The sequence below is a fragment of the Piliocolobus tephrosceles genome, chromosome 1 (assembly GCF_002776525.5).
Source record: "Piliocolobus tephrosceles isolate RC106 chromosome 1, ASM277652v3, whole genome shotgun sequence".
NCBI lineage: Eukaryota > Metazoa > Chordata > Mammalia > Primates > Cercopithecidae > Piliocolobus > Piliocolobus tephrosceles.
In genome coordinates this window covers 36,003,577-36,018,223 of record NC_045434.1, presented here as the reverse complement: position 1 = coordinate 36,018,223, position 14,647 = coordinate 36,003,577, and the positions used below count along the sequence as shown (strand labels likewise).

General features: G+C 39.4%; 1 protein-coding gene across 1 annotated transcript in view; it reads right to left on the bottom strand.

Annotated features, from left to right (window-relative positions):
* The window catches only part of AXDND1 (axonemal dynein light chain domain containing 1), a 185,197-nt gene that overhangs the window by 90,843 nt on the left and 79,707 nt on the right, over positions 1–14,647 (bottom strand). Inside the window, exons 16-19 of the mRNA XM_026447899.1 lie at positions 12,437–12,691; positions 9,665–9,792; positions 1,225–1,429; positions 595–779 (exon numbers count right to left, since the gene is read on the bottom strand). Coding sequence (XP_026303684.1) covers positions 595–779; positions 1,225–1,429; positions 9,665–9,792; positions 12,437–12,691 — 773 coding nt within the window. The remainder of the gene's footprint in view (positions 1–594; positions 780–1,224; positions 1,430–9,664; positions 9,793–12,436; positions 12,692–14,647) is intronic.

Genomic DNA, 14,647 nt, shown 5'->3' with positions numbered 1-14,647 from the left:
GGAAGGAAGGAAGGAGGGAAAAGAAAAGAAAAGAAACGAAGAGAAACACAGCCCATGACATTTCTTCACTTCAGATTGTCAGCCAATTAGCAACAATCCTATTCTAGTTACCACATGCCTGAAAGTCGATCAAGTAACAACAGCCTCACTCCAAATACAAGGTAGCCATGGCTGAAAGTAAAACGATCTCTAAATACCTTGTTTCTTAAAGTTTTCAGTCTCGCAATTCCATGTTTCCGCATGAATATCTCTTGCTTTTTTCAGAGAGGTTGTACATTGTATTACAGCTCTCCCCTCCTTACAAGCAAAAAATTACAGCTTTTTTATGGCTATTGTATTTGGATACTCGTATCTTTCTTAGACAAATTGAAAATATGAATATGTGGATAAATATAAATGAATATTGACTATATGAAATAAGAATAATGTCTTGTAAGATTTAAATATGTAAAAAGAACTGAAACACAAACAAAATAACACATAGTATGGGGGAAGCTAAACTAAGAACAAAATAAATTTTGAAGTGTTTGAAATATTCTAAATAATCCTGAGTCAAAAGACAAACCATAATGGAAATTTAAAACTATGTCTTGCCTTTCTGCCCCTGGACACTGCCGAAGAAGCATCATTAAAGTCTCTCTTCTCCCAGCCGTCTTGTCTAAGTCAGAGTCTCCTAAAGAGCCCAGACAGCTGAGGAAGCTCTTCATTGGAGGGCTGAACTTTGAAACAAGTGATGAGAGCCTGGAGAGCCCTTCTGAGCAATGAGGAACACTCGCAGACTGTGTGGTAATGAGAGATCCAAACACCAAGCGCTCCAAGGGCTTTGAGTTTGTCTCATATGCCACTGTCGAGGAGGCAGATGCAGCCATGAACGCAAGGCCACACAAGGTGGATGGAAGAGTTGTGGAACCAAAGAGAGCTGTCTCAAGAGAAGATTCTCAAAGACCAGGTGCCCGCTTAACTGTGAAAAAGATATTTGTTGGTGGCATTAAGACACTGAAGAACATCACCTAAGAGATTATTTTGAACAGTATGGAAAAATTGAAGTGATTGAAATCATGACTGACTGAGTCAGTGGCAAGAAAAGGGGCTTTGCCTTTGTAACCTTTGATGATCGTAACTCTGGATAAGACTGTCATTCAGAAATAGCATACGGTGAATGGCCACAACTGTGAAGTTAGGAAAGCCCTGTCAAAGCAAGAGATGGCTAGGGCTTCATCCAACCAAAGAGGTGGAAGTGGTTCTGGAAACTTTGGTGGTGGTCATGGAGGTGGTTTTGGCGGGAATGACAACTTTGGTCACGGAGGAAACTTCAGTGGTCGTGGTAGCTTTGGTAGCAGCCATGGTAGTGATGGATATGGTGGCAGTGGGGATGGCTATAATGGGTTTGGTAATGATGGTGGTTATGGAGAAGGCAGCCCTGGTTACTCTGGAAGAGGCAGAGGCTATGGAAGTGGTGGACGGGGTTATGGAAGCCAGGGCAGTGGCTATGGTGGGAGTGGCAGCTATGACAGTTATAACAACGGAGATGGAGGCAGCTTTGGCAGTGGTAATGGAAGCAATTTTGGAGGTGGTGGAAGCTACAATGATTTTGGCAACTGAAACAATCAGTCTTCAAGTTTTGGACCCATGAAGGAAGGAAACTTCGGAGGCAGAAGTTCTGGCCCCTACGGTGGTGGAAGCCAATACTTTGCCAAACCACAAAACCAAGGTGGCTATGGCAGTTCCAGTAGCAGCAGTAGCTATGGCAGTGGCAGAAGATTTTAATTAGGAAACAAAGCTTAGCAGGAGAGGAGATCCAGAGAAGTGACAGGGAAGCTACAGGTTACAACAGATTTGTGAACTCATCCAAGCACAGTGGTGGCAGGGCCTAGGTGCTACCAAGAAGACATGTTTTAGACAAATACTGATGAGTATGGGCAAAAAACTTGAGGACTGTATTGTGACTAACTGTATATAACAGGGTATTTGAGTTTGTGTTCTGTGGAAAGTGTAAAGCATTCCAACAAAGGGTTTTAATGTAGATTTTTTTTTTGTACCCATGCTGTTGATTGCTAAATGTAATAGTCTGATCGTGATGCTGAATAAATGTCTTTAAAAACAAAACAACTATGTCTTAAGCTAAATAATAAAAAAAATACAAAACATGAGATGCAGCCAAAGCTGGCTTCTTATGACTCAATTCCATTGGGTTTCCCCCGTCTCTATTGTTCTACTATCTCTTGTTACCCTTTAAAATGTTGGGGATCCATTCTTAGTCCTTACTTATCCCTATTGTATATTTTTCCCACAAGGTGATCTCATCAAAATTCATGGCTTTAACTAACACATACACTAATATCTTCCAAAATTTCTTTTTTTTTTTTAATTTTTTTTTTAAACAGAGTCTTGCTCTCTCCCCCAGGCTGGGGTGCAATGGTGCAATCTCGGCTCACTGCAACCTCTGCCTCCCAGGTTCAAGCGATTCTCCTGCCCCAGCCTCCTGAACAGCTGGGATTACAGGCATGTACCACCATGCCTGGCTAATTTTTGTTATTTTTAGTAGAGATGGGGTTTCGCCATGTTGGCCAGGCTGGTCTCAAACTCCTAACCTCAGGTGATCCACGTGCCTCGGCCTCCCAAAGTGCTGGGATTACAGGTGTGAGCCACCGCGCCTGGCATCTTCCAAAATTTCATCCAAGATTTTTCTCCCACATTCCTAATATGCCTGTTGAACAAGTCCACTTAATTGTGCCACAGCTACTTGAAAGTCAGTACGTCTAATACTAAATACATAATCTGCCCCCCCCCCCCATATTTTTCCTTCTCCTCTATTCTCTAATCTTAATAAACTGGATGACTCATTTACAGTGCAAATCAGAAACACAGCCATCCTACAATACTCTCTCTCACACACAGAATTGTGTAGCCTACATTTTAAAAATCTCTCTTATTTTTCTTTCCTCTTCTTCCTTCCCATGTCTCAGGATAGGTTCTCATCATTTCTCAACTTATTCCTGTAGTAGGCTCCTGTATTAGTCCATTTTCATGCTGCTGCTAAAGACATACCCGAGACTGGGCAATTCACAGAAGAAAGAGGTTTAGTGGACTTACAGTTCCACATGGCTGCAGAGGCCTCACAATCACGGCAGAAGCTGAAAGGCATGTCTCACATGGAGGCAGACAAGCGAAGAAAGTTTATGTAGGGAAACACCCTATTATAAAACCATCAGATCTCATGAGACTTATTCACTACCATGAGAACAGCATGGGAAAGACCTGCCCCCATGATTCAATTACCTCCCACTTGGTACGTCCCACAACACATGGGAACTCAAGGTAAGATTTCGTGGTGGGGGGACACAGCCAAACGATATCATTCTGTCCCTGGCCCCTCCCAAATCTCATGTCCTCACATTTCAAAACCAACCATGCCTTCCCAACAGTCCTCCCAAAGTCTTAATTCATTTCAGTGTTAACTTAAAAGTCCAGTGTGACGGTTCCTCAAGGATCTAGAACTAGAAATACCATTTGACCCAGTCATCCCATTACTAGGTATATACCCAAAGGATTATAAATCATGCTGCTATAAAGACACATGCACATGTATGTTTATTGTGGCACTATTCACAATAGCAAAGACCTGGAACCAACCCAAATATCCATCAATGATAGACTGGATTAAGAAAATGTGGCACATATATACCATGGAATACTATGCAACCATAAAAAAGGAGGAGTTCATGTCCTTTGTAGGGACATAGATGAAGCTGGAAACCATCATTCTCAGCAAACTATTGCAAGGACAGAAAACCAAACACTGCATGTTCTCACTCATAGATGGGAATTGAACAATGAGAACACTTGGACACAGGGCGGGGAACATCACACACCAGGCCCTGTTGTGGGGTAGGGGGAGGGGGAAAGGATAGCATTAGGAGATATGCCTAATGTAAATGATGAGTTAATGGGTGCAGCACACCAACATGGCACATGTATACATATGTAACAAACCTGCACATTATGCACATGTACCCTAGAACTTAAAGTATAATAATAAAAAAAAAGACAAAAAAAAAAAGTCCACATTCCCAAGTCTCATCTGAAACAAGACAAGTCCCTTCTGCCTATGAGCCTGTAAAATCAAAAGCAAGTTAGTCACTTCTTAGATACAAAGCGGGTACAGGCATTGGGTAAATACAAGCATTCCAAATGGGAGAAATTGGCCAAAACAAAGGGCCTACAGGCCCCATGCAAGTCCAAAATCTAGCAGGAGTGTCAGTAATTTTTTTTTTTTTTTTTTGAGATAGAGATTTGCTCTTTTTGCCCAGGCTAGAGTACAATGGCACAATCGTGGCTCACTGCAACCTCCGCCTCCTGGGTTCAAGTGATTCTCCTGTCTCAGCCTCCTGAGTAGCTGCAACTACAGGTGCGTGCCACCATGCCCAGATAATTTTGTATTTTTAGTAAAGATGGAGTTTCACCATGTTAGCCAGGCTGGTCTCAAACTCCTGACCTCAGGTGATCTGCCCACCTCAGCCTCCCAAAGTGCTGGGATTACAGGTGTGAGCCAGCGTGCCTGGAGAGCAGTCAAATCTTAAAGGTCCAAAATTATCTTCTTTGACTCCATGTCTCACATCCAGGTCACACTGATGCAAGAGGTGGGCTCCCACGGTCTTGGGCAGCTCCACCCCTGTGGTTTTGTGGGGTACAGGCTCCCTCCTGGCTGCTTTCATGGGCTGGCAATGACTGCCTGTGACTTTCCCAGGTGCACGGTGAAAACTGTTGGTGGATCTACCATTCTGGAGGACAGTGGCCCTCTTCTCACAACTCCACTAGGCTGTGCCCTAGTAGAGACTCTGTGTGGGGTCTCTGATTCCACATTTCCCTTCTGCACTTCCCTAGCCAAGGTTTTCCATGAGGGACCCACCCCTGCAGCAAACTTCTGCCTGGGCATCCAGGCATTTCCATACCTCCTCTGAAATCTGGGTGGAGGTTCCCAAACCCCAGTTCTTGACTTCTGTACACCCACAGGTTCAATACCACATGGAAGCTACCAAGGCTTGAGGCTTGCACCCTCTGAAGCCACAGCCTGAGCTCTATGTTGGCCCCTTTCAGCCACAGCTGGAGCAGCTGGGACACAGGACACCAAGTCCCTAGGCTACACACAGCATGGGGACCCTGGGCCCAGCCCACTAAACCATTTTTTCCTCCTAGGCCTCAGGGCTTATGATGGGAAGCGCTACCATGAAGACCTCTGACATGCCCTGAAGACATTTTCCCCATGGTCTGGGGATTAACAGTTGGCTCCTCATTACTTATGCAAACTTCTGCAGCTGGCTTTAATTTCTTCTCAGAAAATGGGATTTTCTTTTCTATCACATTGTCAGCCTGCAAATTTTCCAAACTTTTATGCTCTGTTTCCTTTTTAAAACTGAATACCTTTAACAGCACCCAAGTCACCTCTTGAATGCTTTGTTGCTTAGAAATTTCTTCTGCCAGATACCCTAAATCATCTCTCTCAAGTTCAAAGTTCCACGAATCTCTAGGACAGGGGCAAAGTGCTGCCAGTCCCTTTGCTAAAATATAACAAGAGTCACCTTTGCTCCAGTTCCCAAGAAGTTTCTCATCTCCATCTGAGACCACCTCAGCCTAGATTTCATTGTCCATATCATTATTAGCATCTTGTTCAAAGCCATTCAACAAGTCTCTAGGGAGTTTCAAACTTTCCCACATGTTCCTGTCTTCTTCCAAGCCCTCCAAACCATTTCAACCTCTGCCTGTTACCCAGTTCCAAAGTCGCTTCCACATTTTCAGGTATCTTTTCAGCAGCACTCTTCTCTACTGGTACCAATTTACTGTATTAGTCCATTTTCATGCTGCGGATAAAGACATACTCGAGACTGGGTAATTTATATGGGAAAAGGGGTTTATTGGACTTATAGTTCCATGTGGCTGGGGAAGCCTCATAATCATGGTGGAAGGCAAGGAGGAGCAAGTCACATCTTAACTGTATGGCAGCAGGCAAAGGGAGAGCTTGTGCTGGGAAACTCTACCTTATAAAGCCATCAGATCTGGTGAGACTTATTCACTATCATGAGAACAACATGGGAAAGACCTGCCCCCATGATTCAATTATCTCCCACAGGGTCCCTCCCACAACATGTGGAAATTCAAGATGAGATTTGGGTGGGGACACAGCCAAACCATATCAGTGAAAATTAATAGAGAATAGAAAAACAATATAGAAAATCAAGAAAACCAAAAGTTGGTTCTTTGAAAAGATCCACAAAATTGATAAACCTTTAGCTAGTTTGACCAAGAAAAAATTAAGACTCAAATTATTAGAATCAGAAACATAAAAGGGGCATTACCACCAACTGTGGAGAAACAAAAAGGATTATAAAGTGGACGATTTTTTTTAAAAAAAATATACAGACAACCAAAATTGGCTCAAAAAAAAAAAAAAAAAAAAAGACAATATAAATAGACCTCTTAAAGAGCGGATCAAGTCAATAATCAAAAACCTATCTATGAAGTAAAGCCCAGGCCCAGATGGCTTTACCACTAAATATTATCAGGCATTCAAAAAGAATTACCACCAGTTCTTTACAAACTCTTCCAAAATAACAGAAAAGGAGGAAAATCTTCCCAGCCCGTTTCATGAGTCCAGTATTATACTGACACCAAAACCAGATAAAGATATAACAAGAAAGAAAAGAAACTCCTCAACCAAATACCTGCAAACCAAACCTAGAAACATATAAAAAGAATTACATACCATGATCAAGGAGGCTATGTTTTTTTGAGACAGTGTCTCCGGAGCTCTGTCACCCAGGCTGGAGTAAAGTGATGTGACCATACCTCACTGCAGCCTCAAACTCCTGGGCTCAAGGCATCCTCCTGCCTCAGCCTTCTCAGTAGCTATGTAGCTATATACACAGGATCTCACTATGTCACCCAGGCTGGTCTCAAATTCCTGGCTTCTCGAATTCCTCCTGCCTTGGCCTCCCAAAGCACTGAGATTACAGGCATGACCCATCACTCCCAGCCCCAAGTAGGATTTATCCTAGGCAAGGAAGATTGGATTAATATCCAAAAATCAATGTAATATATCCTACTGATACAATAAAAGACAAAAGCCACGCAATTATCTCAATGAATACAGAAAAAGCATTTTTTAAAAATCCCACACCTTTTCATGTAAAAGAGTTCAATTAAATAGGAATAGAACAGAATTTCCTAAACCTGATACAAAGGCATCTATGAAAAACCTAACATCACACTTAATGGGGAAAGACTCATGCTTTCCCCCTAAGGACAAGAATAAGACAAGAATATCTGCTCCCATGATTTCTGTTCAACTAGAGGTTCTTACCAGGGCTATTAGGCCAGAAAAATAAATACAAGAATCCAGCTCACAGTGGTTCACACCTGTAATCCCAGCACTTTGGGAGGCTGAGATGGGTGGATCACAAGATCAGGAGTTTGAGACCAGCCTGGCCAACATCTTTACTAAAAATACAAAAATTAGCCTGGTGTGTGGCAGACATCTGTAATCCCAGCTACTGGGGAGGCTAGGGCAGGAGAATCGCTTGAACCCCGGCAGCAGCGGTTGCAGTGAGCCAAGATCGCACCACTGCACACCAGCCTGGGCAACAGAGCAAGACTCTGTCTCAAAAAAAAAAAAAAAAAAAAGAATCCAGATTGGCAAGGAACTAGTAAAACCCTCTCTTCACTGTAACATGATCTCATAAAGAGAAAATCCTAAGTCATCCACTAAAAAAACAGAAACAATTAGAATTAACAAATGAGTTCAGCAACATGGCAGGATATAAGATCAATATACAAAATCAATTATACTTCTATATACTTTAAATGAATAATCTGAAAATGGAACTGAGATTTCATTCACAACATCATCTAGAGGAATAACATACTCAAAAAATATTTAACAAAAGAAATATAAAACTTAGAAAACTATAAAACATTGATAACAGAAATTGAAAAATATCTAAATAATTGAAAAAAATCTACATTTATGGATTGGAAGATTTAACATTGTTAAGATGGCAATACTCCCCAAACAAATCTACAGATGCAACATAATCCCTCCATCAGAAGCTGATTTCTTCATAGAAATTGATAAGCTGATTATAAAATTCATATAGAATTTCAAGAGATGCAGAATAGCCAAAACAATCATGAGAAAGAATAAACGACTCACATTTCTCAATTTTGAAACTTACTATAAAGCAAGAGTAATCAAGACAATGTGGCACAAGGACAAACATACACATTAGTGGAATAGGCTTAAGAGTACAAAATAAGCCCAGAGATCTCTGGTTAACAGATTTTTGACAAGGATGCTAAAACTATTAAATGGAAGAAGAATGTTATTTTCAATAAATGGTGCTAGGACAACTGAACATCCACATGCAAAAGAATGAAATTAAAGCCTTACCTCACACAATATATAAAAATTAACCCAAGGCCAGGTGTGGTGGATTATGCCTCTAATCCCAGCACTTTGGGAGGCTGAAGTGGGACGATCGCTTGAACCTGGAAGTTTGAGACCAGCCTGTGCAACATGGTGAGACCCCGTCTCTACAAAAAGCAAAAAAAAATTGTCGACATTGGTGGCACACACCTGTAATCCTAGCTACTCAGAGGTTGAGGTGGGAGGATCGCTTGAACCCAGGAGGCTGAGACTGCAATGAGACAAGATCGTGCCACTGCACGCCACCCTACATGACAAAGCACGACTATGTCTCAAAAAAAAACTCAAAATGGATCAAATACCATTATATAAAAGCAAAACTATAAAACTCTTAGAACAACTAAGCGAAAATCTTCATGACTTTAAATTTAGCAAAGGATTCTTAGATATGACACCAAAAGTACAAACAAAAAAGAAAATAAAATCAGTAAGTTGGATGGACTTCATTAAAATTAAAAACGTTTGTACTTAAAAAGACACTATCAGGATGTCCAGGTGAGTCCCAGGCTGAAGGAGGCGGCTCCAGGCAGCGCCTGAGCACTGGCGGCGGGCCCAGGCTGCCGCATGTGCGCGCTGGGAGACACGATCTTGTAGAAAATTTCAGCTATAGCCGTTGGAGTAGAAGCTGAAATAATAGAAGCTGTGTACGATGCATTACAGTATTGAAGAAAATTAACTTTTGTATTAAATATTTGGAATATAAGGAAATAAGGAAAGGTGGCTGAAAATGGTGCAGAAGAAAATACAAATCACACGCATAATGGATGAAAGGAACAGACAGGTCACTTTTACAAAGAGAAAGTTTGGATTAATGAAGAAAGCTTATGAACTTAGTGTGCTCTGTGACTGTGCATTTTCAACAGCTCTAACAAACTGTTTCAGTATGCTAGCACTGATACGGAGAAAGTTCTTCTCAAGTATACAGAATAGAATTAACCTTATGAAAGCAGAACCAACCCGGATATTGTGGAGGCTCTGAACAAGAAGGAACACAGAGGGTGCAACAGTTCAGACCCTGATACTTCATATGTGCTAACTCCACATACAGAAAAATATAAAAAAATTAATGAGGAATTTGATAATATGATGTGGAATCATAACATCGCACCTGGTTTGCCACCTCAGAACTTTTCAATGTCTGTCACAGTTCCAGTGACCAGCCCCAATGCTTTGTCCTACACTAACCCAGGGAGTTCACTCGTGTCCCCATCTTTGGCAGCCAGCTCAACATTAACAGATTCAAACATGCTCTCTCCACCTCCAACCATATTATAAGACATGTGTCCATGGAGCTCCTCAGAGACCACCAGGTACTGGCAATGCAGGTGGGATGTTGGGTACTACAGACCTCACAGTGCCAAACGGAGCTGGAAGCAGCCCAGTGGGGAATGGATTTGTAAACTCAAGAGCTTCTCCAAATTTGATTAGAGCTACTGGTGCAAATAGTTTAGGCAAAGTCATGCCTACAAAGTCTCCCCCTCCACCAGGTGGAGGTAATCTTGGAATGAACAGTAGAAAACCAGACCTTTGAGTTGTCATCCCCTCTTCAAGCAAGGGCATGATGCCTCCTCTAGTAAGTTGAACCTTTCTTCAACTTCATTCTTTAAAACACGTATTTTATACATAGTCTGTAGCTCCCTTTGGAATTTTCTGTGCCACTGCAGAATCTACACCTATTCCCAATGAATATTTCCATTCAAAATTAGTATTTGAAGAGACAAGACTATTTTAAATACACAAAAATCAGACTATGGAAATTCACTTAACGGTTATTTAAAATTAAAGCTAAATATGAACATGGATGGAACTGGAGGTTAATGTGTGAAGCGAAATAAGCCAGGCACGGAAAGATAGATACTGCTTGTCCTCACTCATATGTGGGACCTAAAAAAATTGATCTTGTGGAGATAGAGAATAGAATGATAACAGATGCTGGGAAAGGTGTGTGGGTGGGAGATGGGATAAAGAGAGGTTGATTAGTGGGTAAAAACATACGCTTAGATAGAACAAATATACCCCTGTATTCAGTAAGAGAGAAGGGTGACTATAGTTAGCAACATTGTAGATGGAGTATATTTCAAAGTAGCTAAAAGAGAGGACTTGAAATGTTCCCAACACATAGGAGGGATAAATACTCAAGATAATAGATATCCCAAATACCCTGACCTTGCTCATTACACATTCTATGAATGTAACAAATACTCACAAGTGCCCCATTACCATGTAACACACTTTCAATCAATTTTTAAAAAGTAAAATATAGAGAGATTATGTTTAATTTTTATTTTACCAGGCTAGACGCATTAAACATGACTTATTTATTCTCTGTTAAGAAAAAAAAAAAAGGACACTATCAAGAAAATGGAAAGGCAACCCACAGAAAAAGATAAACTGTTTAGAATTCACATATCTGAAAAGCAACTTGTATTCAGAACATATTAAGCAGTCTTATAACTCAATAATAAAAAGACAACCTAAATAAAATATGGGCAAAGAATCATTAGAGTGTGTGAAAGGGTGTTTTACATTTATGTTAGACCTAGCTACTAATGGACTCCCAATAAAGGACTTTTTTTTAAAGTACGATATGTAGACCACTGGCATCAGAATCACCTGGGATGCTTGCTAAAATTGCCAGTTTATGGGTATCTCTGTAGACACAGTGTACCAAGAAGACTGGAGGCGGGGCTCAGGAATCTGCATTCTTCACCAAATCCCTAATCACACTAAAGTTTGAGAACCACTTATATAGAATGTTATTTCACAGACTAATATCTCAGATAGGTCTCATTCTGTTTGACATCTTCAAAGAGTTACATTGTCAGCTGGTGGACATTTGTCTAGAATTCTAACACAGTGGTAACAGCGCACAATAACACACAATATTCATTAATGTTGAACAATGGTATCTGTTCTCTGGTAGTATGAAACCTCGGAAAATTGCTTTTCTTTCTATACATGTTATAAATCAATAGCATAAATCTCAATTTTTGTCTTAGAAAAAAAACATAGGCAAAGGACCTGAACAGACATTTCTGCAAAGAAGGTATACAAGTGGCTAATAAACCTTTAAAAAATGCTTGACATCAGTAGTCATCAGGAAAACACAAATCAAAACCACAGTGAGATTTTATTTTACACCCACTAGTATGGCCAGAATTTAAAAGTGAGACAGGTTCTAGCAAGCAAGCAGAGAAAGTGGAACCTTCATACACTGCTGGTAGGAACACAAAATGATGCGGCCTCTTTGAAAACAGTGTGGCAGTCTTCAAAAAGTTAAAGATACAGTTATCAAATGACCAAGAATTTCACTCCTGTGCATATATCCAAGGAAAATGAAAACATATTTCTACCAGGAAATGTGTAATAAATGTCTATATCAGCAATATTCATCATAGTCAAAAAGTGGAAATAACCCAAATGCCTACCAACAGATGAAATGATGACTTGTGATATATACATACAATAAAATATTATTAGGCCATAAAAATGAGTGAAGTACGGATAAATGCTAAAACATGAGCGAACATTGAAAACATTATACCAAGTGAGATAACCCAGTCAAAAGATCACACAGTACATGAATTCATTCACATGAAAGTCCGGAACAGGGAAATCTATAGAGACAGAAAGCAAACTTAGGACTGAAGTGATGATGTTGGGGGTAAGAGGGTGAGAGCTAAACAGTATGGGGTTTCTTCTGAGGTTTATTTTGATGAAAATACTCTAAAATTGACAGCGGTAATGGATGCACACATCTGTGAATATACTAAAAATCATTGAATTATACACTTTAAATAGGTGAATTGTAAGGTATATAAATTATATCTCAAAGTGATGCTCAATGCTTTGCTTATTTTGCTTTGTTTTTAAAACTATATGCATGTATTACTTTTATTTTAAATATTAATTGTATTGAAAATAATTGTGGAAACATTTTATACCAAGAAATCTAACTATTATGAGTATTTTCTTACCATTGTCCCCATTTATTCTTATTTCATATTCTTTGTAGAGTTTTTGTATGTTTTTGATAATTTCCTCCATGTACTGTCGCTCTGATGGCATCTCCCCCTCCAAACTTTTATGTCGATTAAATATCCCAAGCCCAATATCTGTCCAGTTTTCCTGTAAGTGTTTAATAATCTTGAGAGTATCATATTTTGACAATAGAACATCCCCAGTAAACTCTTCTTTTTTCTCATTCAGGATCTAAAGAGTGAAAGGAAGAGGGAGAGTAGCATATTATCTATCCACTAATGATTTTATCAAGGTCTACCTAATGTTTATTCCCCAGTGACTCCCAATTATTTTGGAGTTGCATATCCTATTATTATTATGCTCCAAAGAGATGGTATATGACATATATCTTATTTTTTAAATTAAAATGAATTTACACTAATTTTGATACTCTGTGAGATAACCCATAGTTTACCAGGATGAAAATCATTATATTAAATGCTGTGTGGTTAAAAAAAAAAAAAAAAAAAAAGGTAGAGATAGGCAATTAAGTCCTATAAAGCTAAGCATGTTTAATTACTATTGGCTTTCGTAAGGTTGTAATACATCTGTTTACATGATCCCCACTAGACTGGGAAAGTTCCTAGAATACACAGGTTGTGTTTTATTCATATTTTGTTTATCTGTCTAAACCCAAGTCCAAGTGCTGAACATGACATATCAATAAATATTTGTGGAAAAATAAGGTACAATGTATACATATAATTTGGCATTATTTGTGCTCAGCTAATAGAAATATTACCCAGCCTTCAATAAGAGTAATTAGCATGGGGAGACAGTGTAGAAGAGCAATTAGGAGTAAGAACTTTGAAGCTAGAGAGATCTGGACTCAAATTCCAACTCCGCCACTTACCTTTTATAGATAACTTAGGTAAGTTACTTAACATCCTAGGCTTCAATTTCCACATCTGGGACATGAAGATTATAAGACTTGCATCATAGGGCAGCCATGAAGAATAAGTAAGATAATATATGGAAAACACATTTTCAGCTCCTCACAAAGAGTAAGTGCTTAATAAATGAAAGCTATTACTATTCCTAAATTGAAGAAATATGACTTTTTTGTATTTTTTCTATGTATGCCAAAACTGCCAGATAAAAAGTAAAAAAAAAAAAAAAAAAAAGTCACTAAACTAGACATGTTGTATATAGATCAGGAAATATCTTCAATTCTGAGAATATACTGTTCAAGTCATTCCTAAAGAAAATGGTTTGTTGGGATCTTATGCAATTTCATTAGGGAATGATTTCAATATTCACTTTGGAAGTATTTCAATGTCACATATATTTTCCTTTGTCAGACTACTATAACGTGATAGTAATTTGATCAATGAAATCTATTTTCCAAGCTCCGATCCCTTAAAGATTATGTTATTAATGTATAAACAAAATGTGGTATATAAATACAATGGGATATTATTTAACCTTGGAAAGAAAGAAAATTCTGACACTTGCTGCAAAATGGAGGAGCATTATGCTGAGGGAAATAAGCCAGTTACAAAAGTAAAATACTGTATGATTCCACTTATATGAGATACCTAGAGTCATCAAATTCATAAACAGAAAGTAGAACGAGATTGCCCAGGGGGTAGGGGGAGGCAGAAATGGGGACTTACAGTATAATGGGTACAAAATGTCAGTTTGGGGAAAAGAAAAAGTCCTGGAAATGAATGGTGGTGATGGTTGTACAACAATATAAATATATTTAGGGCAACTAAGTGTATGCTTGGAAATTATTAAAACGGTAAATTTTGTGTTGTATATATTTTACCGCAATAAAAAAAGATGTTATTAATTTTAAAAGTCCAATTTGTCCTTAAAACAAAAGCCAGATATAGGACAGGCACAAACGTTACTTATGTCTGACAATTAAATAATAGCATTGAACTACCCTCACTTGTAGGGAGCCAAAGGCCCGTGGGACGTGACCAACTCAGCATTCCACTTGAGGCTGTATGATCAAACAGTAAACTGTTTATCACGAATACACGATGTGAGCAAACTCACACTGCGCCTGCCACCAAAAGGTTTGCAGAGGGACATCACTCCCTGGCACCGGGCTCTTTGAAGTTACCTATTGAGAAGTATAGCACCTATTGTTCAAAGGATGCAGTCTTGCAAGCCTGCTGTGAACACCACCCCCCCCCC